This window comes from Staurois parvus, unplaced genomic scaffold, assembly GCF_062004578.1.
Source record: "Staurois parvus isolate SC_StPar_1 unplaced genomic scaffold, SC_StPar_1.0 ptg001227l, whole genome shotgun sequence".
Lineage (NCBI taxonomy): Eukaryota > Metazoa > Chordata > Amphibia > Anura > Ranidae > Staurois > Staurois parvus.
Genome location: NW_028319023.1, coordinates 673,610 through 700,629, shown reverse-complemented (window position 1 = coordinate 700,629; position 27,020 = coordinate 673,610). Strand labels below are relative to the sequence as shown.

General features: G+C 46.3%; 1 protein-coding gene across 1 annotated transcript in view; it reads right to left on the bottom strand.

Moving 5' to 3' along the window:
• Positions 1-27,020, bottom strand: part of LOC149438006 (receptor-type tyrosine-protein phosphatase kappa-like) — a 122,974-nt gene that overhangs the window by 28,393 nt on the left and 67,561 nt on the right. Inside the window, exons 19-22 of the mRNA XM_089660344.1 lie at positions 23,524-23,640; positions 6,664-6,818; positions 4,576-4,711; positions 689-838 (exon numbers count right to left, since the gene is read on the bottom strand). Coding sequence (XP_089516470.1) covers positions 689-838; positions 4,576-4,711; positions 6,664-6,818; positions 23,524-23,640 — 558 coding nt within the window. The remainder of the gene's footprint in view (positions 1-688; positions 839-4,575; positions 4,712-6,663; positions 6,819-23,523; positions 23,641-27,020) is intronic.

Genomic DNA, 27,020 nt, shown 5'->3' with positions numbered 1-27,020 from the left:
GGCCTGAAGGCAGCTGCCAACCTGCAGCTTGCAGAAGAGGGACAGTGAGTACTTCTACATCTCCTGGACTGGAGCAGGGGAGAGGGCATTTGGGTGGGAAACCTGACTAGCCCCCGGCTGGACTGTGCTTTTAAAGTGTCAGACACTAGATCCCCTTGTCCAGGGATTCCTACACCAGGAGAGACTGGATAGCTCTCCTAGAAGAGAAACCCTTCTGAGCACTTGTGCATAGTTTCAGGAAGTTGTCCTCAGCTCAACAGTTCCTTGGGCATCCCATGCATTCCTCATCCCCATCCATGTTCCAATCTCCTAATAAAACCTAAAAAAAAAGTTCAAGGACTGTCTCTGTTATTGTCTCTGAAGTACAAGTCTGGAAGGGACTGCATGTTGCCTAGCTGTGCGGGACAATAGGGGGACCCAAAATGTCAGCACCTCCTAAGGGGGTAGTGCTTCAGTGGATAAAAAGTTCTTGGAGAGCCAATATCAAATAAATTCCTGACTGAATGAGGTACCATTAATAAAGTCCACTGAGGGTTGGGTTGTTTTATGGAGATGTGACGGCCTCCAGTGTTGGTGGTGGAGAGGACACACTAAGTGGTGATCTCGTGTAGAAAGCGTTGGCTCATCATATGTGGTGTTTGCTTCCACTATACAAATTCACTTTATATGAACACAACTGTCTCATTACCTGGAATTCCTTGTCGTACCCGCTCATGTTGGTCCTCCTATCCCGTACTGACATGTGACGGATGTGTTTCTGGATGTCCGATACCGGAACAATGGTGTTCCCACAGAGGAGAGCTTCCAGCAAGGCATCATAGAGGAAGATGTACTGCTCCTACCGGGAGGGGGGAAAGATCATATATTCTGACCATTGTCATCTGGTGAAGTCATGAGGAATAGAGAGGCTGTGGGGGGACATTAGAATGTAAGCTCCTTTGGTACAGAGACTGAGGTGACTGTGGGGGAGGGGACATTAGTAAGCTCCTCTGGTGCAGAGACTGATGGGACTGTGTGGGGAGGGAACATTAGAGTGTAAGCTCCTCTGGTACAGAGACTGATGGGACTGTGGGGGAGGCAACATTAGAGCGTAAGCTCCTCTGGTACAGAGACTGATGTGACTGTGGGGGGAGGGGACATTAGAGTGTAAGCTCCTCTGGTACAGAGACTGATGTGACTGTGGGGAAGGGGACATTAGAGTGTAAGCTCCTCTGGTACAGAGACTGATGTGACTGTGGGGGAGGGGACATTAGAGTGTAAGCTCCTCTGTACAGAGACTGATGTGACTGCGGGGGAGGGGACATTAGAGTGTAAGCTCCTCTGTACAGAGACTGATGTGACTGCGGGGGAGGGGACATTAGAGTGTAAGCTCCTCTGGTACAGAGACTGATGTGACTGACTCAGTGTTCTCTGTACAGCGCTGCGGTATATGTCAGAGCTAAATGTATAATAATAATAATAGTGTGTGACTGTGGGGGAGGAGACATTAGAGTGTAAGCTCCTCTGGTACAGAGACTGATGTGACTGTGGGGGGAGGGGACATTAGAGTGTAAGCTCCTCTGGTACAGAGACTAATGTGACTGGCTCAGTGATCTCTGTACAGCGCTGTGGTATATGTCAGAGCTATATAAATAATAAAGAGTATCATCTATAGCAGGGGTGGGCAAACTTTTTGACTCGAGGGCCGCAATGGGTTCATATATTGGACCCGGGGGGCCGGACCAAGAGTAGATGAATAATGTGTATGTGTCATCCATAGTAAGTATAGTAATATTCCCCCATAGTAAGCATAGTAATTAATCCCCCATATAGTAATTCATCCCCCATATAGTAATTCATCCCCCATATAGTAATTCATCCCCCATAGTAATTCATCCCCCATATAGTAATTCATCCCCCATAGTAATTCATCCCCCATATAGTAATTCATCCCCCATATAGTAATTCATCCCCCTTATAGTAATTCATCCCCCATATAGTAATTCATCCCCCATATAGTAATTCATCCCCCATATAGTAATTCATCCCCCCAATAGTAATTCATCCCCCCTATAGTAATTCATCCCCCCTATAGTAATTCATCCCCCATATAGTAATTCATTCCCCATAGTAATTCATCCCCCATATAGTAATTCATCCCCACATATAGTAATTCATCCCCCATATAGTAATTCATCCCCCATATAGTAATTCATCCCCCATAGTAATTCAGCCCCCATATAGTAATTCAGCCCCCATATAGTAATTCATCCCCCATATAGTAATTCATCCCCCATAGTAATTCATCCCAAATATAGTAATTCATCCCCCATAGTAATTCATCCCCCATATTAATTCATCCCCCCTATAGTAATTCATCCCCCATAGCAATTCATCCCCCATAGCAATTCATCCCCCATATAGTAATTCATCCCCCATATAGTAATTCATCCCCCCTATAGTAATTCATCCCCCATATAGTAATTCATCCCCCATAGTAATTCATCCCCCATATTAATTCATCCCCCCTATAGTAATTCATCCCCCATAGCAATTCATCCCCCATAGCAATTCATCCCCCATATAGTAATTCATCCCCCATATAGTAATTCATCCCCCATATAGTAATTCATCCCCCATAGTAATTCATCCCCCATATAGTAATTCATCTCCCATAGTAATTCATCCCCCATATAGTAATTCATCCCCCATAGTAATTCATCCCCCATAGTAATTCATCCCCCATATAGTAATTCATCCCCCATAGTAATTCATCCCCCATATTAATTCATCCCCCCTATAGTAATTCATCCCCCATAGCAATTCATCCCCCATAGCAATTCATCCCCCATATAGTAATTCATCCCCCATATAGTAATTCATCCCCCCTATAGTAATTCATCCCCCATATAGTAATTCATCCCCCATATAGTAATTCATCCCCCATAGTAATTCATCCCCCATATAGTAATTCATCCCCCATAGTAATTCATCCCCCATATAGTAATTCATCCCCCATAGTAATTCATCCCCCATAGTAATTCATCCCCCATATAGTAATTCATCCCCCATATAGTAATTCATCCCCCATATAGTAATTCATCCCCCATAGTAATTCATCCCCCATATAGTAATTCATCCCCCATAGTAATTCATCCCCCATATAGTAATACATCCCCCATAGTAATTCATCCCCCATAGTAATTCATCCCCATATAGTAATTCATCCCCCATAGTAATTCATCCCCCATATTAATTCTTCCCCCATAATAATTCATCCCCCATATAGTAATTCATCCCCCATATAGTAATTCATCCCCCATAGTAATTCATCCCCCATATAGTAATTCATCCCCCATAGTAATTCAGCCCCCATATAGTAATTCATCCCCCATAGTAATTCATCCCCCATATTAATTCACCCCCCCTATAGTAATTCATCCCCCATAGCAATTCATCCCCCATAGCAATTCATCCCCCATATAGTAATTCATCCCCCATATAGTAATTCATCCCCCCTATAGTAATTCATCCCCCATATAGTAATTCATCCCCCATATAGTAATTCATCCCCCATATAGTAATTCATCCCCCATAGTAATTCATCCCCCATATAGTAATTCATCCCCCATAGCAATTCATCCCCCATAGTAATTCATCCCCCATATAGTAATTCATCCCCCATATAGTAATTCATCCCCCATATAGTAATACATCCCCCATAGTAATTCATCCCCCATAGTAATTCATCCCCCATATAGTAATTCATCCCCCATAGTAATTCATCCCCCATATAGTAATACATCCCCCATAGTAATTCATCCCCCATAGTAATTCATCCCCATATAGTAATTCATCCCCCATAGTAATTCATCCCCCATAGTAATTCATCCCCCATAGTAATTCATCCCCCATATAGTAATTCATCCCCCATAGTAATTCATCCCCCATATAGTAATTCGTCCCCCATATAGTAATTCATCCCCCATAGTAATTCATCCCCCATATAGTAATTCATCCCCCATAGTAATTCATCCCCCATATAGTAATTCATTCCCCATATTAATTCATCCCCCATATTAAGTCCCCAAGTCCCCCCTGTGTCAATTCACTTACCTTTGCTCCGCGCGTTCCTCTCGCCGTGTCCCGCGCCGTTCCGGTGCAGCATGAAAATCTGTCTCCTATGAGGATCTGTCCCCCTCGACGTATCTGCGCATGTGCCAGTTTCAGGCATTAGCAGCCAATCGGCGATCTCCGGCACATGCGCAGATACGTCGAGGGGGACAGATCCTCATAGGAGACAGATTTTCATGCTGCACCGGAACGGCGCGGGACACGGCGAGAGGAACGCGCGGAGCAAAGGTAAGTGAATTGACACAGGGGGGACTTGGGGACTTCAGGGCGGACTGTGAGAGGAGCCTAGCTCCGCGGGCCGGATTAAAAGGTCGTAGTTTGCCCATTGCTGATCTATAGCCATTTATTAGCTCTTCGTTGTCTATCAGGGAGAATAGGGAATCAGGTGACATTGGATTAGGTGTCATGTGATGATGAAGTCAGTGGTGTGACATAAAGGAGGACAATAGAACATGAACAAACCTTTTCCTGCACCATCTTCACTCTCTTCTTCCGCAGCTCTGACACACACTTATAGACATTCACTTTCTTCACCGCATGCGCCATCTTCAGGAGAATATCCAGTGCTATAAATGTGCCCGTTCTGCCAATCCCAGCACTGCAAACATGGAAGACCACTGGGGTGTGAATTGCATTTATAGGAAGAAAGAAATTACTTGACCCCCCCAAAGAAAGCATGCCCCCTACATGAAGCCAGGAATACAAGACTCAAAGGAGTCTAATAATAAACAATTTGCTGTGTGAATGGCTCAGCACAGCCACCATGATTAATCCCCATAATAAAAGTATTTCCTATGATCGTTAGCTCCCTCCAAAGGCCATACAGTGGGGCAAAAAAGTATTTAGTCCCCACCAATTGTGCAAGTTCTCCCACTTACAAAGATGAGAGAGGCCTGTAATTGGCATCATAGGGAGACCTCAACTATGAGAGACAAAATGAGAAAACAAATCCAGACAATCACATTGGCTGATCTGAAAAGAATTTATTTGCAAATTATGGTGGAAAATAAGTATTTGGTGAATATGAAAAGTTCATGTCAATACTTTGTTATATATCCTTTGTTGGCAATGACAGAGGTCAGACGTTTCCTGGAAGTCTTCACAAGGTTGGCACACACTGTTGCTGGTATGTTGGCCCATCCTCCATGCAGATCTCCTCTAGAGCAGTGATGTTTTGGGGCTGTCGCTGGGCAACACGGACTTTTAACTCCTTCCAAAGGTTTTCTATGGAGTTGAGATCTGGAGACTGGCTAGGCCACTCCAGGACCTTGAAATGCTTCTTACGAAGCCACTCCTTCGTTGCCCGGGCGGTATGTTTGGGATCATTGTCATGTTGGAAGACCCAGCCACGTTGCCCTTGCTGATGGAAGGAGGTTTGCACTCAAAATCTCACGATACATGGCCCCATTCATTCTGTCCTGTACATGGATCAGTAGTCCTGGTCCCTTTGCAGAGAATCAGCCCCAAAGCATGATGTTGTCACCCCCATGCTTCACAGTAGGTATGGTGTTCTTTGGATGCAACTCAGCATTCTCTCTCCTCCAAACACGACGAGTTGTGTTTCTACCAAACAGTTCTATTTTGGTTTCGTCTGACCATATGACATTCTCCCAATCCTCTTCTGGATCATCCAAATGCTCTCTAGCAAACTTCAGACGGGCCCCGACATGTACTGGCTTAAGCAGGGGGACACGTCTGGCACTGCAGGATCTGAGTCCCTGGCGGCGTAGTGTGTTACTGATGGTAGCCTTTGTTACATTGGTCCCAGCTCTCTGCAGGTCATTCACTAGGTCCCCCGTGTGGTCCTGGGATTTTTGCTCACCGTTCTTGTGATCATTTTGACCCCACGGGGTGAGATCTTGCGTGGAGCCCCAGATGGAGGGAGATTATCAGTGGTCTTGTATGTCTTCCATTTTCTAATTATTGGTCCCACAGTTGATTTGTTCACACCAAGCTGCTTGCCTATTGCAGATTCAGTCTTCCCAGCCTGGTGCAGGTTTACAATTTTGTTTCTGGTGTCCTTCGACAGCTCTTTGGTCTTCACCATAGTGGAGTTTGGAGTGTGACTGTTTGAGGTTGTGGACAGGTGTCTTTTATACTGATAACAAGTTCAAACAGGTGCCATTGATACAGGTAATGAGTGCAGGACAGAGGAGCCTCTTAAAGAAGAAGGTCCAGGTCTGTGAGAGCCAGAAATCTTGCTTGTTTGTAGGTGACCAAATACTTATTTTCCACCATAATTTGCAGATAAATTCTTTCCAGATCAGCCAATGAGATTGTCTGGATTTGTTTTCTCATTTTGTCTCTCATAGTTGAGGTCTCCCTATGATGCCAATTACAGGCCTCTCTCATCTTTGTAAGTGGGAGAACTTGCACAATTGGTGGCTGACTAAATACTTTTTTGCCCCACTGTAAAATGGTACGTTCCTGAAATACTGCAATCAGGAAAATATCATATTATGGACACTAGATGGAGCTGATGATAATAGGAAATAAACACTACCCAGGGCAATGTACTTTTATGGATGCAAACTGTACCTAGCACCATACCTGCAATGTACGATGGTGGGTCCGGACCCGGGGGTCCTACACTTGTCCATCAGTTCTATCAGTTGCACCAGGTCAGACGTGTTCCTGGGCACCCCATGATCCGGCCAGCGCAAGTACTGGAGCTGATCCACCGTAACCTGCACCGTAGACTGCGCCTGAACCGGAGAGATGTACATAAGTCAACATTGCCACCGTATTACAGGAGGAGAAAATAAGGGATCTACTGGTGGGATCAAAGATAAAAGAAGGTTACGGGGGGGACTCAAAAACAAAGACTGCTGTAATGCTGCTCACTGACCTCATCATATATAAGGTTTGTATTTGCTTGCTTTAACATTGTTAATAAACAACGATCAAATGGGAGATAGAGAGATACAAAGTAACATTGTTTATAAACATCGATCAGACGGGAGATAGAGAGAGGGGCGGAGCCTGAGCATGGCGGTGCAGGAGAGCACGCGGTGAGTGCTCTTCGGTAAACCTCCATAGCCACCACCCCGAGAACCCGCATGTAGCGGTGCGTGGAGACCTACCTGAGTCGGCTGGGCCTGGGACATGAGATGCTGTAGCTGGGAGAGGGGCGGGAGTGGAGACTGGCCCCGATCCCTAGGAGACGATCCCCCGAAGACCTGAGAGACGGCAGTGGAGCTGCCGAGGTGACGGAGTGATGCGGCGTGACCACGTGGTCTGCCGCAAAGTAGCATTGGGAAGGGGAGAAGCCGGCCGGCATTCAGGGAGGAGAGGAAGAGGTCGACTTACTCCCTAACCCACTGGGCAGCAGAAGCAGCGGAGGCAGCGGTCGAACAGCCATCAGCAGATGTCAGAGGACTGAAGGAACCCTGTAGGAATCCCCCGGGACATATTCTAGGAGAGAGAGGTGGACAGTCGTGGTCTGGGGCCAGCTCACAGGAGAATATACATGAAGGAGGGTGAGTGAAGATGGCCTAAGTTAATAGTAAAATGTGAATTCTATGGTGTCTTGGACTGTGTGATATGTAGCTAAAAAATCCTGTAAAGAAGAGCAGGGGGATTCCCAGGGGGATTCCCAGGGGGATTTTAAGACATCTGGAAGAAGATAAGAGATTACTGGCTTGGGAAGAGAAGAGGAAAAGAACTCTAATATATACAGTTGCAAGAAAAAGTATGTGAACCCCTTGGGATTACGTGGAGTTTTGCATGAATTGGGCATAAAATGTGCTCTGAACGTCATCTAAGTCACAACAATAGAAGAACACAGTCTGCTGAACATAATACTACACAAACATTAGATGTTGCCATGGTTTAATTGCACATAACATGTAAACATTCACAGTGCAGGGAGGAAAAAGTATGTGAGGCCCTAGCTTAATGACTTCTCCCAGAGCTAATTGGAGCCAGGAGTGAGCCAACCTTGACTCCAATCAGTGTGATGATATTGGATGTGTTGCTGACAGCTGTCCTGCTCTTAAAAAACACACACCTGTTTTGGGTTTACTGGTTTCAAGAAGCACTGTCTGATGTGAACCATGCCTCGCAGAAAAGAGCTCTCAGAAGACCTACGATCAAGAATTGTTGACTTCCATGAAGCTGGAAAGGGTTACAAAAGTATCTCCAAAAGCCTTGATGTTCATGTGTCCACGGTAAGACAGACTGTCTGCAAATGGAGAAAGTTTAGCACTGTTGCTACTCTCCCTTGGCGTGGTCGTCCTGTAAAAATGACTGCAAGAGCACAGCGCAGAATGCTGCATGAGGTAAAGAAGAATCCCAGAGTGTCAGCTAAAGACCTACAGAAATCTCTGGCACATGCTAACATTTTTGTTGACACATCTACAATAAGGAAAACCTTAAACAAGAATGGAGTACATGGGAGGACACCACGGAGGAAGCCATTGCTGTCCAAAAAGAATATTGCAGCACGTTTGAAGTTTGCAAAAGAGCACCTGGATGTTCCACAGCACTACTGGCAGAATATACTGTGGACAGATGAAACCAAGATTGAGTTGTTTGGGAAGAACACACAACACTATGTGTGGAGAAAAAAAGGCACAGCACACCAACATCAAAACCTCATCCCCACTGTGAAACATGGCGGAGGGAGCATCATGGTTTGGGGCTGCTTTGCTGCCTCAGGGCCTGGACGGATTGTTGTCATTGATGGGAAAATGAATTCCAGAGTTTATCAAGACATTTTGCAGGAAAACGTAGGACCATCTGTCCGCCAACTGAAGCTCCGCAGAGGATGGGTGATGCAACAGGACAATGACCCAAAGCATACAAGTAATTCAACAAAACAATGGCTGCAACAGCACAGAATACGCCTTCTGGAGTGGCCCAGTCAGAGTCCTGACCTCAACCCGATTGAAATGCTGTGGCATGACCTTAAGAGAACGATTCACACCAGACATCCCAAGAATATTGCTACACTGAAACAGTTTTATGAAGAGGAGTGGTCCAAAATGACTCCAGATGGTTGTGCAGGTCTGATCTGCAACTACAGGAAACGTTTGGTTGAGGTTATTGCTGCCAAAGGAGGGTCAACCAGTTATTAAGTCCAAAGGTTCACATACTTTTTCCTCCCTGCACTGTGAATGTTTACATGTTATGTGCAATTAAACCATGGCAACATCTAATGTTTGTGTAGTATTATGTTCAGCAGACTGTGTTCTTCTATTGTTGTGACTTGTTGTGAAGTTCAGAGCACATTTTATGCCCAATTCATGCAAAACTCCATGTAATCCCAAGGGGTTCACATACTTTTTCTTGCAACTGTATCCTAAAGTCTCACATTAGGCTGTCTAAAGAGAAATAGATTCACAGAAGGGATGAAGAATAAGGGTGAAAAGGAAGCGGACTTAAAGGGTCCCAGACAGGTATGATTAAAAAATATACGTCCCAGGGGAATGTGACTCCAGAAAGGTCTCAAAGTGGAAGTGAAAAAGGGGAAATGGAAATGAGCCTGGAAAATAGCCCTAGATTATCGCTGGGCCTGAATAGTAGCAGCCAACAAAGGTCAGAAAATATAGAGAGGAAGGACCTGGAAAATGACTTACAAATGCCGAATAAAAGAGAAATGGCAGAAATGTTTAAAGATCTGGAAAAAGCCTTAAAGCAAGAAATGACAACTATACGACAGGATTTGGGGCATTTGTTATTGAGAGTGGAAGAAACGGAGGAAAAAGTTAAAAATCATACCCAAAACATTTCAGATCTAGGGAAAAGGATTGCTACTATTGGGAACACTCAGAAAAATTGTTGTATAAGATGGAAGTACAAGAAAATAGAGATAGGAGAAACAACCTTAGGATACGAGGAGTCCCAGAAATCTTTAAAGGAGAAGAATTGAGAGAAACACTTTGTAAAATGTTTAACTCCATTCTGGATAGACCTGAAACAGAGTTGGTCAAGTTGAAGTGAATCTATAGATCAGAAAAGTTTCACCAAGGAAAGGAGAAGGAAAAACCAAGAGATACAATTGCTCAGCTGCACAAGTATGGGGATAAGGAGGAGATTTGGAGAAGGATTAAAGGAAAAACATCTATTAAGTATGGAGAAATGAACGTTCAGATCTTTGAGGACTTATCACATGAGACTTTATGGAGAAGGAGATCTTTGAAACCCCTACTTGAGCAGATGAGAGAACGGAATGTACACTATAGATGGGGTAAACCAGAGAGTTTAATCGGATGGAAGAATGGTGTTACAGCATACCTGAGATTTCCAGAGGACCTGAGAGACTTTTGCGATAGACTGGAATTACATAGAACAGTTATTAGTGGGTGGGAAGAAGAGGGAGAAATGGAGGTTAGTGGAAAGGAGGCTTGGAAGATTGTTAGATAAGGGTAATGAGGAGGAGTAGAGAGGTGTTGGGGACATGTGTGTTTTTTTTTTTCTCTCTCCCTCTCTCTCTCTATCCCCGCACCATTTTTTCCTCCCGATGACGCTTCCTCTAGATGACGTCTCAGTGGGATTTTTTTTTTTCTCCTCACGCACCGTGAAAAATAAAGTTAACCACTTGCCTACCAGGCACTTATACCCCCTTCCTTACCAGGCCAATTTTCAGCTTTCAGCGCTGCCGCACTTTGATTGACAATTGCGCGGTCATGCAACATTGTACCCATATGAAATTGTGATCATTTTTTTCTCACAAATAGAGCTTTCTTTTGGTGGTATTTAATCGCCACTGGGCGCTTTACTTTTTGCGCTATAAATTAAAAAAGTGCAAAAAATTTGAAAAAAAAAAAAAAGTTTATTTGTTTCTTTTATAAAATTTTTCAAACAGGTATTTTTTCTCCTTCACTGATTTGCGTTGATGAGGCGGCACTGATGGGCACTGATAGGCGGCACTGATGGGCACTGATAGGCAGCACTAAAGGGCACTGATAGGCAGTACTAATGAGGTGGCACGGATAGGCGGCACTGATAGACAGCACTAATTAGGGGTCACGGATAGGCGGCACTGATATGCAGCACTGATAGGCGGCACTGATAGGTGACACTGATGATGGGTACTGATAGACGGCACTGACTGGCATCACTTCTGGGCACTGACTGGCGGCACTGACTGGCACAACCCCTGGGCACTGACTGGTGGCACTGACTGGCAGCACTGCTGGGCTGCACTGGTGGGTGGCACTGGTGGACAGCACTGGTGGGTGGGCACAGGTGGGTGGCACTGGTGGGCACAGGTGGGTGGGCACAGGTGGGTGGCACTGCTGGGCACAGGTAGGTGGCACTTCTGGGCACAGGTAGGTGGCACTGCAGAGTGGCACAGGTGAGTGCACTGCTGGGCACAGGTGGGGGCACTGCTGGGCACAGGTGGGGGCACTGCTGGGAATGGGTGGGCGGGGCTAGTGGGCGCACTGCTGATCGGAACTTGCGGGGGTCACTGCTGGGCACCGATCATCAGGGCACTGATCATCAGTGCCCTGATGATCGGTGCCGATCCCCGCTCTGACAACTGCCGGTTCTCGGCAGTACTTTCCTCACGATCTGACAGCGTGAGGAAAGTGCAGCCGAGAACCGGCACTTGCATTTTCCTGTGATCAGCGTGTCATTGGACACCGCTGATCACGTGGTAAAAGGCCGGTGGGATCGGCCTTTCACCACATCACGTGATCAGCTGTGTCCGTAGGACACAGCGATCACGGAGATCGCCGGGTGCGCGCCCCCTGGGGCGCGCAGGAGAGCGCGTTCTGGGAGGACGTCATATGACGTCCACTCAGAACTGGCCGGCCGCGGTGAAGCCGTCTTTCGGCTATGCGCGGTCGGCAAGTGGTTAACAGAAATAAATAGATAGATGGAGGGTATTTGGGGTGGTTGGAAGGAGGTAGTGCCGTTCATGAGTGGAGTTCAGCCCTAAGGTTTAATCAAGGGTGGGTATAGACCCACAAATGATTAATAGGCAAATTAGAGGCCTAAAAATGGGAGGGGTGGTGGGGGGGTGGGTACTGGGGGGGAGGGGGGGGGGAGGGGAAGGGAGTAACAGGGGAGGGTGGATAGGAGGGAATGGGGAGGGGGTACTAAAAATAACACTCTGCATAAGGAAGGATAGTACAAGGGAATTGAGGGTGGAAAAGAGGAAATTTAGGAGAAAAAAAAAAGAAATATGGAAGAGAAGATCTACGGTTTATAACATATAACGTAAATGGGTTGAATTGTCCTGGGAAAAGATTTAAGCTATTTAAGGAGTTGCAATTTAGAGAAGCTTCTGTGGTCTTTTTGCAGGAGACACATCTGGAGATCAAGTCAAATAATAAGTTGAATTCTAGAAACTATCCAAAATGGTATTATGCAGATTCCCTAATTAGGAGAGCAAAAGGAGTAGCAATAGGGTTTGCAAAAAACATAAGGCTTGAGCTGGAGGAAAGAGTAATAGATGCAGAGGGGAGATTTTTGGTTTTGAGAGGTAGGTTGCAGGAAATGGAATGTACAATCGCGAATATTTATTGCCCAAATAAGAGACCGGAGTTGTATTTGAAAAGTGTTTTGAGAAAATTGATGGCCTTTAAAAAGGAGTGTTTGATAGTGGTGGGGGACTTGAACTTTTGTGTGGATCCAAAAATGGACACGACCTCTCCTGTGCAGCGAAAGGGAGGTAGGTCTCTGAGAATTTTAAAGAAGGTGATGCATGAGTGCTAACTGGTGGATACATGGAAAAGAGAGAGACTATACCTTCTTCTCTAATGCACACGAGATGTACTCGAGATTGGACTATATATTGGTGGATCATCAACTTATTGAGATGGTGGCTAAAGTAGAGATAGAGGCAATGTCTCTCTCAGACCATGCCCCTGTTATATTGAGATTAGGGTGGGGGAGGCGGAGGACAGGGGGTATTGGATGGAAGTTGAATGAGGCTCTTCTCTTGGATCAGGAGATTGATCAGAAGATTAGAGAAGAGAAGATTTTTTCAGGAGAATGAGAAAGGGGAATTGTCGGCAGCCACAGTATGGGAGTCCCACAAGGCCTATATAGGAGGTATACTGATAGTGTCTGGGGCAAAAAAGAAGAGGGAAAGAAAAGAGAAACTTACTGGGCTGTTGAAATAAATATTTGACCTGGAGCAGATACATAAAAATAGAATAACAAAAGAGATAAGACAGAAGATAATAAAAAAGAAAGAAGAACTAGAGATACTGATGGAAGAGGAGAGGAGAAGAGTTTTTAATAAAGTGGCAAGTGAGAGGTATAGATGGGGAGATAGACCAGGAAAATATTTAATGAGAGCTTTGAGGAAAAAGAAAAACAGGAATTATATAGAAAAAATAAGAAACCCCAAGGGAGAAATGGTTCATTCTACCAAAGAGGTCGCCAAGGTGTTTAAGGAATAATATAGCTGTCAGGGATCCCGGGTCCTCGGCGGCGCGCGCATGCGCAGACCGCCGATCCGTCCCAGCCGGCAAGCGCAGAATCCTCGGCGATCGCGGCGGCCGCGCATGCGCAGTAGCGATCGCGGCCGCACCAATGGGAGAGCAAGGCGCCCTATTTAAAGCTGCCTGTGCATCTCCAAGTTGCCGCAAGGTCTCGTTCCTGTTTCTGTAAGTACGCTTCTTGTTGCCAAACTCTGCCTGTCCTGTTTATGCTGACCTTCTCCTGCTCTGACCCCGGCTCGTCCCTGACCATCCTTCTGCCTGACCTCCTGCACCGCGCTGCCCGCTACCTGCTGAACCTGGCTTGTGACCCCGACCATTCTCCGCTTGCTTCCCCGTACCACGCTGCCCGCACAATACCGACCCAGCTAGTCTGACCTCGCCTACTCCTGATAGCTGCCCATCCATCCCGCTCGGATCAGGATCTGTCATCCCATCCATCCCGCTCGGATCGGGATCTGTCATCCCCTTCACAGCAGGCTCTACCCGGGCACATACCCTCAGCGGGACCCCTCTGCCACCGCCGGGGGTGCCCAGGGACGCGACCTGGTTTCAGTCTTGCACCAAGTCCATCCCCACCATCAGGGGCCCTGGTGAAAAGGCAGACTGGGACTTAGACTCCGCGTCCTGGAAAACCCCGTGCCGTGGACCACTAGAGATCCCGTTGGGCGGAGCCTGACAGTACCTTGCGGCCATGACTGAGCCTGGAAGGGGAACTTCCCCTCTGGACGACATCTGTCGACAGATGGAGACCCTTACACTGGGAATTAGGGGCCTACAGGAAAGTTATACGGTATTGGACAGACGCACGCAGACCTTAGCTACCCCTACCAGGGGGTCTGGGGAACCCATTAGGAAGACTCCGGGGTTGTTACCCGCACCAGAACCCCGTGTCCCCACACCGGAACGTTTTTCCGGAGACCGAAGTAGATTCAGGGCCTTTCGTAACTCCTGTCAGTTATACTTTGACCTCCAGCCTCAGACCTTTTCCTCCGAATCAGTGAGGGTAGGGTTCATTATTTCCCTACTACAGGGGGGACCCCAAGACTGGGCCCACCGTCTCCGAGAGAAGCGAGACCCACTATTGCAGTCAGTGACGGTATTTTTTGAGGCTATGGCCCTCTTGTATGACGACCCGCTGCGCACCGCAACGGCCGAGAGGGCCCTATATACACTCAGGCAGGGTCACCAGACAGTGGAAGACTATGCCGCCGAATTCAGGCGTTGGCATAGTGACTGCCAATGGAACGAGGCGGCTCTGCACCACCAGTTCCGCGTAGGGTTAGCTGAACCCCTGAAGGACGAATTGGCCCGAATAGACATACCTAGCACTTTGGAGGCCTTGATAGCTTTGACTATTCGAATTGACTGCCGGTTACGGGAGCACAGGCAGGGAAGATGCAACCAAGGACAAGGATCAACTGGAACACCCCCTCAGGCCTCTACCCAGTTACAGCCGGCAGGCCAGAATCAGGTTGCCATGGATTCACCCGAGACCGGGCCATCGGGAAGGATCCGACCGGCACTTACGCCTGAGGAACGCCAGAGGCGTCTTGCCAACCATCTCTGCCTCTACTGTGGGGGAGCAGGCCATGTGGTACGTACCTGTCCAGCCAAGAGGGTTAAGTGTTCCGCTGTTTTCTCTACAGTCACTTCTAACAGTGTGGGCAATACTAGTTATCTGGCGGTACCTGTGTCACTTCAGCTGCCAGGGAGAACAGTGGTGACCACGGCTATTGTGGATTCTGGGGCGTGTAGTTGCTTCATAGATTTAGACTTTGCAGTTCAGCAACAAATTCCCCTACAAACCAAGGAGGTGGGATTGAATATTTTTCTAGCAGATGGATCACGTATAAAGTCAGGGGTGGTGGACCACGAGACCCCACCTATCCGTACTACCATATCGACCCATCATGAAGAACTCCTTCGGTTGGACGCCATAGCATCCCCACTATTTCCAATTATTTTGGGGCTCCCGTGGTTACGAGCCCATAATCCCCAGGTGGACTGGAAGGCGGGTTCTATGCAGTTCCTCTCCCCATACTGCCAGCAGCATTGCCTCCCTAAGATCTCCCCGATTCCACCGACTTTGTTGTGCCTAGAGACAGATGCAGAGCTGGCGCAAGTCATTCCGTCAGTTTACCATAATTTTCTGGACGTGTTTAGCAAGCGGGGGGCGGACATTCTCCCTCCGCACCGAGCTTATGACTGCCCAATTGATCTCCTCCCGGGGTCGGAAATCCCATTTGGGCGGATATTCCCCTTATCCGAGCGGGAGTTAGGGGTACTAAAGGAGTATATAGATGAAAACCTCCATAAGGGGTTTATTAGACCCTCCACGTCACCAGCCGGGGCGGGCATTTTCTTTGTGGAGAAAAAATACAAGTCCCTCCGGCCCTGCGTAGATTACCGGGACTTGAATAAGGTCACAGTAAAAAACCGTTACCCGCTACCACTCGTCCCCGAGCTGTTTCAGAGGCTGAAGTCAGCATCTGTCTTCACTAAACTAGACTTGAGAGGTGCCTATAATTTAGTTCGTATCAGAGAGGGGGACGAGTGGAAGACAGCATTCCGTACCAGATTCGGACACTTTGAATACTTGGTTATGCCCTTCGGCCTATGCAACGCCCCTGCCACCTTCCAACATTTCATAAACGATGTGTTCAGGGACTACCTAGATATCTTCGTCATTGTATACCTGGACGATATCCTTGTCTTTTCCCCAACCTTGGAGGACCATAGAGGTCACGTGAGGCGCGTGTTAGAACGGCTCCGCCAACACAGCTTATATGCCAAGGCAGACAAGTGCTGCTTTGAACAGAGTAGCATTTCATTTCTGGGTCTAACCATCTCTCCCACGGGAATAGCCATGGATCCTCAAAAGGTTTCGGCCATTTTAGATTGGCCAGCCCCCGCCGATAAGAAAGCGGTCCAACGCTTCATTGGCTTCGTGAATTTCTACAGAAAGTTCATTAAGAACTTTTCGGGCCTAGTGTCCCCAATCACCCAGCTGACCAGGCAGGGGGTTCGCTTCCAATGGACACCCGAGGCACAGAGGGCTTTCGAAGCCTTGAAGGAATTGTTTACGGCGGCTCCTATTCTGAGCCACCCTGATTCGTCCTTGCCATATATCTTGGAGGTGGACGCATCCGAGAATGCGGTCGGGGCGATCCTGTCCCAGAGGAAGGGCATCAAAGAACTCATGCACCCAGTGGCTTTCTTCTCCAGGAAACTGACTCCTGCGGAAAGGAATTATGATATCGGGGATCGGGAGCTCTTGGCGATTAAGGTGGCACTAGAGGAATGGAGATACTTGTTAGAAGGGGCGGTACACCCAATATTGATTTTTACGGATCATAAGAACCTAGAGTATCTGAGGACAGCTAAACGTCTGAGGCCACGTCAAGCCAGGTGGGCGCTGTTCTTTTCACGGTTCTTTTTCCATATAACCTATAGGCCAGGGTCCAAGAACACAAAACCAGACGCGCTCTCCCGCATGTTTGGGGATCCCGAAGAGAACCCCAAGCCAGACACTATCCTGTCCCCAGGAAATTTCTTAGTTCTCCAATCGGAGCTCCATTCTCAACTGCAGACCGCGTCCGTAGGAATGCAAGGTCCACCTGGGGTTCCCTTACTAAATAGGGAAGGACTTTTTTGGAAGGAGGATCAGATTGTGGTCCCTGAGGAGGCCCGTACATTGGTATTAGGATACTGCCACGATCACCCGCTGGCCGGGCACTTCGGAGTACGTAAGACCTTGGAGCTGCTGCAGCGTACTTTCTGGTGGCCTAATATGGCCAGGGAGTGCGAAACCTACATTAAGACCTGCCCCGTGTGTCAGAGAAACAAACCCACTAGGAATAAAGCTTGGGGTCTCTTGCGCCCATTACCCATTCCCGACAGGCCATGGACCATGATTTCCATTGACTTTATCGTGGAACTTCCACCTTCTCAGGACCACACAGCAATCTTCGTGATTGTGGACCGCCTGTCCAAGATGGCCCATTTTGTACCCTTAAAGGACACACCTACGGCCCTTGAAACAGCACGTGTGTTTATTAAGGAAGTAGTAAGACTCCACGGAATTCCCAGGGACATTGTATCTGACAGAGGGGTTCAGTTTACGTCCAGGTTCTGGAAAGCTCTGTGTGAAACCCTGGGGATTAAGTTATCGTTCTCTTCTGCTTATCACCCACAGACCAATGGCCAGACGGAGCGTACAAACCAGACCCTAGAGCAGTACCTCAGGTGCTATACCACCTTCCTCCAAGATGACTGGGTTACTCTCCTGCCGCTTGCGGAATTCGCATATAATAATGCAAGTCACTCTGCTACTAGACAGTCCCCGTTTTTCGCAAACTATGGGTTCCACCCTGTATTCCTGCCAGATCTAATCCCAGAGGTCGCAGTCCCAGCCACACAGGATATGTTGACCTTTCTGTCAACCAATAGCAAGGTATTGCAGGAGGCAATGGCAAAGGCCCAGGATGACAACAAGAGGGCGTTTGATAGGAAGAGAAGAGGGGAATTGAGTTTGCGGCCAGAGGACCAGGTTTGGTTGTCCACCGCAAATTTAAAAATGTCCTGCCCTTCAAAGAAATTGGCTCCCAAGTTCTTGGGGCCTTTCCGGGTCAAACGTAAGGTCAACGAGGTGGCATACGAGCTGGCGTTGCCCGAATCTATGAAGGTTCATCCGGTCTTCCATGTGTCCCTGTTGAAACCGGCAACTCCAGACCCCTTCCCGGATCGAAGGTCTAAGCCACCGGAGGCAGTAGACGTGGATGGGGAGGAGGAATTTGAAGTTGAAGCTATCTTAGATTGCAGGAAGAGGGGAGGCCAAACTCAGTTTCTGGTTAAATGGAAAGGATATGGGGCGGAGGAGAATTCATGGGAGCCGGCCCAAAATGTGCACGCCCCAAGGCTTGTGCGGGAATTTTTTCAGAACCAGCCGTTGAGTAGGGGTCGGTTGGACATCCGGAGGTTGCCCGTAGGGGGGGGGCAATGTCAGGGATCCCGGGTCCTCGGCGGTGCGCGCATGCGCAGACCGCCGATCCGTCCCAGCCGGCGAGCGCAGAGTCCTCGGCGATCGCGGCGGCCGCGCATGCGCAGTAGCGATCGCGGCCGCACCAATGGGAGAGCAGGGCGCCCTATTTAAAGCTGCCTGTGCATCTCCAAGTTGCCGCAAGGTCTCGTTCCTGTTTCTGTAAGTACGTTTCTTGTTGCCAAACTCTGCCTGTCCTGTTTATGCTGACCTTCTCCTGCTCTGACCCCGGCTCGTCCCTGACCATCCTTCTGCCTGACCTCCTGCACCGCGCTGCCCGCTACCTGCTGAACCTGGCTTGTGACCCCGACCATTCTCCGCTTGCTTCCCCGTACCACGCTGCCCGCACAATACCGACCCAGCTAGTCTGACCTCGCCTACTCCTGATAGCTGCCCATCCATCCCGCTCGGATCAGGATCTGTCATCCCATCCATCCCGCTCGGATCGGGATCTGTCATCCCCTTCACAGCAGGCTCTACCCGGGCACATACCCTCAGCGGGACCCCTCTGCCACCGCCGGGGGTGCCCAGGGACGCGACCTGGTTTCAGTCTTGCACCAAGTCCATCCCCACCATCAGGGGCCCTGGTGAAAAGGCAGACTGGGACTTAGACTCCGCGTCCTGGAAAACCCCGTGCCGTGGACCACTAGAGATCCCGTTGGGCGGAGCCTGACAATAGCAAGCTGTATAATATTACTTCCCAGGATTCAATAAATAAAAGTGGGAATGTGAGTAGAGAAAAAAGAAGGAAATACTTAAAAAACGCTGGGCTATCGAAGTTAAGTGAAGAGCAATTGATGTCCCTCGATTTAGAAATTACGCAGGAGGAAATAAAAGTAGCATGAAAAAGTACCATGACGGGGAAAAATCCAGGACCAGATGGTTATACGGCGAGATACTATAAAAAATATAGTGAATTGTTGATACCGAATGTGAAGAAATATATGAACGCTCTAGGTGGAGAGATGGAGATGAGGCAAGAATCTCTACAGGCCCATGTGGTACTTATTCAAAAGGAGGGGAAGGATGCTTCTCAGTGCTCTAGCTATAGACCAATCTCACTGTTGAACATAGACACTAAGTTATATGCAAAGGTTTTGGCAAATAGACTGAAAGATTTAATGCCAGAATGGATCCACGGGGACCAGGTGGGATTTGTACCAGGGAGGGAGGGTAGAGACAATGGGTTGAGAACTCTGTTGCTTATCCAAAAAGCCAGGAAGGGGAAAACTCCAGCGGTGGTGCTTTCAATCGACGCTGAGAAAGCATTCGATAGAGTGGATTGGAGTTTTATGATGGACACTCTGGAGACTCTAGGATTGGGAGTTAGAATGGGAGAGTGGATAGGAAAGCTGTATAGAAAGCCCTCCGCGGTTATATTGGTTAATGGAGAGAGGTCGGAACCTATCGGGATGTCAAATGGAACAAGACAGGGATGCCCACTGTCCCCATTGTTGTATGTATTATCATTGGAACCCTTGCTGGCAACAATTAGGAATAATATGGATATAAAAGGAATAGAGATAGGAGGAATAGAACATAAAGTGGCTGCCTTTGCGGACGATCTGTTGTTCTATGTGGGAAATCCTAGGATAACACTTCCAAATTTAATGAAGAGCTTAAAGGATTATGGGGAGTTATCAAATTTGAAAAAAACTGAGATCTTAAATGTAAATCTTCCAAATAGTGAAAAAGAAAAGATATAGAAAGAATTCCCTTTTATATGGAAAGATAGAGAGATAAAATATCTAGGGGTTAAACTCACTGCTTCACATATGGATTTGTATAAGATAAATTATATCTTACTTTTAAATGAGATTAAGGAGGAACTAAAGAAATTGGGAGGAGGCAACCCATCTTGGATAGGGCGCATAAATCTGATAAAAATGGTAATCGTACCTAAAATCCTATAGATTCCCAATTAGGCTTCTGGAGGTTTTTTTTAAGGTAATTAAGAAGATGTTAACAAGATATATATGGAAAAATAAAAAACCCAGAATATCTTATGACTTGTTGAGTAGAAATACAGAGAAGAGAGGATTGGGAGTGCCAGATATCAAGAGGTATTATAGAGCAGCAGTTCTTGCAAGAATTTATGACTGGACACACAATCCAGAGGGGAAAAGGTGGGTTAAAATTGAAAATGAACTAAGCGGAGTTAACTTGAGTAATGTGGGTGCCAGCACAATATAGAGGATTAAAAGATACCACAAGTGTTTATACATTAAATGTTTTAAGGGTTTGGGATAAATTGCACAAGCTTATGAAGTGGGATTTTAATTCACAACTAATGTCACTGAGGAATATGGAGTATTTTCCCCCAGGTAGGGAGAAGAGCACAGGAAAATGGTTTAAAAAGGAGGATATTGTCAGGAATGGACTCACCAATAGTGGTGGGACGCACCTGCCTTGTGGGCTGCAGTACCAGGGCTGGCCAGCGGGTGCTCTCAGCAACCTACAATGAGCCATCACCTGAAGCTGATTGCAGGAGGTGTATTTAAGGAATGGCCAGGCCTGTGTTCAGGGCCTTGGTGTATGTTTCCCATGTGCCCTGTATCCTGTCTCCTGCCTGTCTTCTGTTGCCGACCTCTGCATTGTTCCTGATTCTGCTGACCGTCTCCTGTTAACCCCTGGCTTGCCTGACCATCCTATTGCCTGCTCCTCTGTACCGTGCGGCCTGTGAGTTTCTGAACCCAGCTTGTGACCCTGACCATTCTCCCGCCTGTTCCTGGTACCCTGTTTGCCCGTTTGCTACCGACCCGGCCTGCCTGACTACTCTTTGTATTGTATGTATTGTTATCTGTGGGAGGTTTGGTTTGGTTTGTTTGCACTGTGTTATGTTTAGTTTTGCACTGCGTTTTGTATTGTAGTCTTAATAAATTATATTGTTTACTATACCTGAAGCCTGTGTTTCCTTGTGTCAGTCCACACACTTCTGGTCATACCTAGAATCCTGACAGATATTCAGTTGAGAGATATTATGGAAGGGCAGGAACTGAGAACTCTTAAGGACTTGAAAAAGGATAAAAGGGAACTTTTCATTAAGATAGATGAGTGGAGATATCCCCAATTGAAACGCTTTGTTGGGAGTCTTCCGAAACCTTTGAGACTGAGAAAGGATTGGAATATGTTTGAGAAGCTGTTGGAATCACGTGGAGGCGGGGCACGGCAAGAGTTTATAGGATTCTCACTGAGTTAGACACACACACAAAGCCAATGTACATAACAAATGGGAAAGGGATTTGGGAATAGAGATAGATGAAGATAAACAGAGGAAAATATATAGATTAACACACAAGAACGTTAGCATGAGAGAGGTGGAGGTAAATTATAAATGTTTAACAAAATGGCACATTGCACCGAGCGTAGAATATAAGATGAGTGGGGAGAATACACCAGAGTGTTGGCGGGGGTGTGGAAAGATAGGTACGTTATATCACATATGGTGGGAGTGCCCAAAGATTCAAGGTTTTTGGGAGACAATGGTTCTCTTAATTGGGATAATCTCTGGGATAAAGATAGGATTGGATCCAGAGTCGTGTCTGTTACATGGTACAGAGTTATCAGTGAACAAATACAAAGATTCGGGCACATGGTATTATCTAAATGCGGCAAAGGGTCTGATACCCAAGTTTTGGCGTAGTTCAGATGTGCTGAGAGAAGAGGATTGGGTGGAAAGAGTGAATCAGATACGTAGAATGGAGAAACTGTATTATATGCAAGAAGACAAGATGGGGGTATATTATAGGAGATGGGGAAAATGGGAAGATTTTGTGTCCAAGGTGAAATATATGAAGCAGTAGAGTGAGATATGTGAAAATATTTAAGAAAAGATGTAATGGAGAAATGCAGAGTGGGTGGGTTTTATGGGTGGGGTGGGGCTAGGTTTTTAGGGTGGGTGGGGGTATTAGATAGGCGGTGGGGGGGGGGCAATGGGAATAAAGATAGAAAGGGATATAAATGATGGTTTTGTATGTTATATGAGAATAATGATGGAATGTTGTATTTTGTATGGAAAATTAATAAATATTTAAATAATAAAAAAAAAAAGACGGGAGATAGAGAGATACAAAGTAACACTGTTTATAAACATCGATCAGACGAGAGATGGAGAGATACAAAGTAACATTGTTTATAAACATCGATCAGACGGAGATAGAGAGATACAAAGTAACATTGTTTATAAACATCGATCAGACGGGGGATGGAGAGATACAAAGTAACATTGTTTATAAACATCGATCAGACGGGAGATAGAGAGATACAAAGTAACATTGTTTATAAACATGGATCAGACGGAGATAGAGAGATACAAAGTAACATTGTTTATAAACATGGATCAGACGGAGATAGAGAGATACAAAGTAACATTGTTTATAAACATCGATCAGAGGAGAGGTGGAGAGATACAAAGTAACATTGTTTATAAACATGGATCAGACCGGAGATAGAGAGATACAAAGTAACATTGTTTATAAATATCGATCAGACGGGAGATAGAGAGATACAAAGTAACATTGTTTGTAAATATCGATCAGACGGGAGATAGAGAGATACAAAGTAACATTGTTTAAAAATAAAATGTGTCTGTTTAACCCCTTATTAACCTTTAGTGTATCCTAACCAGCCCTGATTATCTCCTGCTTCCTTTTTTTCCTTTCAACTTTAGTTTCCTGATGATTTTTTTTCTATTTTTATTAATCAATAAATAATTTTTTTTTTGTTTTTATTTTGTTTGCTAGTATTTTAGTTTTACATTAAAAAAAAAAAAGCACAAAAATGCAAAAATATAAATAAATAAATAATTTGTAAATAATTTTGCAATGCTTTGTTGCATAGTTTTAGTTCCATTTCAATGAGACAAATTAGACAAAAAAAGAATTTAAATAGAAAAAATAGAAAAATAGAATTTTTGGTTCTATTACATTTTTTCTATTTTTAGGATTTCATAAAAAATAATCAAATCTTTACTTTCTTCAAGCTGAAGGTGCGGGTGATGATGGCGGCAGTCTGCGTGATTTTCTGGACAGACACTGTGATGTCACCGTAGGTCTGGCTCTGCTCTGGCCAGTAGCACTCACATTTGACCTGAGGGGATTCAACATTTAAAACTGAAATGAGTTGGGACGTTTATAAATAAATCTGAACTGCAGACATAAAAGACACAAATCAATGCAGTGCTGTAATCATGAACACGTCATTCCATGTGTTTCATAAATACAAGCAGTGTCAGTACTGGAATGTCACCTGGTATCAGCTTTTGCACTCACTGGACAACAGCAGATCAGACTTTGGGTTTGAGAAGCAGAACCAGAGGCTAATCAGCTCATGTATTGACAATGAGCATGCTGATAGGATGTGAGAACAGAGTAAAAGAGAGCAGAGCTCATCCAAGTGCTGCTTCACATTTCATTATCCAGTCAGGGGCTGGGGGCGGATCCATGATGGCTTGGGCTGGATCCATGATGGCTTGGGCTCAGAGGAAATGGGTTGTCTGATTCTATCCATCATTAAAAACTCAGGAGACTGAGGACATCTAGTGACAGAAGAGTACTTCAGGGGACAGATGCAGGTTACTGGTACTGCTTTAAGTACTGTGTACTGCACCACTTTTACAAAATAGGACCCTGAGCAGAAACAGAGAGTCTACAAGCAGGAAGAGTTACACCATCAGGACACCATTACATCCACCTTTACTGTCCAGCATCTTTCCAGTCTATAATCTCTCCTTCATCGTCCACCCTTCCATACCCACAGTCCACCATTCCATACCCACAGATCCATACCCACAGTCCACCCATCCGTACTCATCACAGTCCACCCTTCCGTACTCATCACAGTCCACCCTTCTGTACTCATCACAGTCCACCCTTCCGTACTCATCACAGTCCACCCTTCCATACCCATCACAGTCCACCCTTCCATACCCATCACAGTCCACTTTTCCGTACCCACAGTCCACCCTTCCTTACTCACAGTCCACCCTTCCTTACTCACAGTCCACCCTTCCTTACTCACAGTTCACTCTTTCCTACTCACAGTTCACTCTTTCCTACTCACAGTTCACTCTTTCCTACTCACAGTTCACTCTTTCGTACCCACAGTCCACTCTTCCGTACCCACAGCTCACCGTTCCATACCCACAGCCCACCATTCCTTACTCACTGTACACCATCCTATACTTATGGATCACCATCTCATTATCATGGCACATTATCTCTTTATGGCCCATCACCTCAGCTTCAGCGTCCATATCCACATCCACTTTACAGTCCCCCACCTCATTCTCAGGGTCCACTGTGACAAACTGTCTGACACCCTGACTGGTTATCTCCACCAACTACAACTTCCTCACCCCTGGAACCAGAATACAGCAAATTTACTCCAGGCATCAGACAGAACCAATGTTGGAGTAAAACAGGACTGACTTAATTAAGAAACAGCACAGAATTTATACACAAAAACCTTCCCCATAGACAGATATGGCACACACTACAAGTCCCAGGAGAAAATTACATTACATAAAAAAAAATCAAACAATCAAACACAAGAAAACAATGGATTTCTTCCAGACACCTGGAAGTCTGAACTCTGGAAGTGATTAAACAAAGGTTTATCACCTAAATCTAATTACAGAAAACAACAGCTGATGCCAGGAAACCTACACAGAAAATAGGGTTTCTTAACCCCATGTATACTGGAATCCCTTAATTACATCAGCCTATCACTTGGGGGAGGGGCCACCTGCCCTGAGATGTTGCTGGTGCTGGGCAAAGTTGTTTGCACTCTGCCCTATTGTCAGTGCTGCTGCTGGGGGATCCCACATCCTCTGCTGGGGAGTGAGGAAGGCTTCCTCCCCTCCCTGCTGCTCCAGAATTGCTCAAGATCTAAGGCACAAGCTGGCGTCACTCAGGCCCAGGGCCAGTGCTTTGGTAGGTGACTCATAAGAAATTAAATTCATGGGTGCTGGGGCATAATGTTGAGCTTCAGTCTCTTATGTGCTTTTTCCTGTTCTCATTCTTGTGTGACTATAAAGTCCAAGTCACTGCTCAATCCAAGCTCACTAGGAAGGTCCAACTCCCTAAAATTTCAGCGGTCCTCCCATCTTTACTCCTCTGCACTACCAAACTGCAGATCCTCCTGAAGCATCTCAAATATCATTCCCAGGCAGCCAAAGTCATAGCCTTCTATGGGATTGTTCTCCAGCGATGGACACACTTGGGTGGCATACCATTGCAGTACCCGATACCCATCACCCAGCATCAGCACCAGCACCAGCCTATCCAGCTCCATCAGCCATTCCTCCGAGGATGCTCTTCTAAGAACAGTATACACAAGTTCAGCTGCAACCAGTACTGATCCATGGGCATAGGGAAGACCTTTCCATAACGGTCTTGCTCCACCTAAAGTACCTCCCTCCAGAGCTTCTGGCGGATCGCGTCTCTCAATTCCACTACGTCCCAGACAGAACCAGGCTCTCCTTACTGGGTGAACGTCTCTTTCATTCACCACTGGAACTCTTCTTCCATGGCGACCGGCTCTTGGAACACTTCTGCAAAATCATCCAACACTGGGTCCCAGTGGTGGTTTGGACTGCCTGTAGGGAAGAAGCAGATCCCACTGCTGCCACCAAATGTGATAGACTGCCTGGCACCCCTACTGGATATCTCCATCAAACTACAGCTTCCTCCATTTTGGAACCAGAATAAAGCAAATTTACTCCAAGCATCAGGCATAAGCAATGTTGAAATAAAACAGTACTGATTTTATTAACATACAGCACAGCATTTATATAAAAAATCTTCCCCCTAGACAGGTATGGCACAAATTACAAGTCCCAGAAGAAAATACATTACATAAGCAAACAAACAATCGAGAAAACAATGGATTCTTTCCCAGCACCTAGCAGTCTCCAGTCTGGAGGTGATAAAACAAAGCGAGAGATTATGACTCAAACCTAATTACAGCAAACAATAGTTGGTGCCAGGAAACCTGTCACAGACAATAAAGTTTCTTAAGCCCACATATGCTGGAATTCATCCCCTGCACATAGTTCCATTATGAATAGTATGCCAAGGGGTTCCAGAAACAGTCCCTCCAGCTCTAATTGCATGGAAAGGGTAGCTGGTATAATTCATGGACAGCCAGATACCAAGGGAAGTGATATGACCCTCTTGGGGAAAAGGTTCCTTGTAATTCCAAGAGGGGGATCGCCTTAGTCCTGGGTCCATAGTCAGTGGGAAGGAGGAGGCCCCCAGGCCCCTCCAGGAGCCCAAGTCACGTTGGTTTCCATCCACCATCTCAGTTCTAAGGTCCAACATTTCATCAAATGGCCCATCATCTCAATTATCATGGTCCATCATCTCAGCCAGAGGGTCCACCATTCAATACTCATTGTTCACCATATCACACACCTTATCAACTATTCCATACTTTGGGCCCACTATCTTATTATCATGGCACACCAT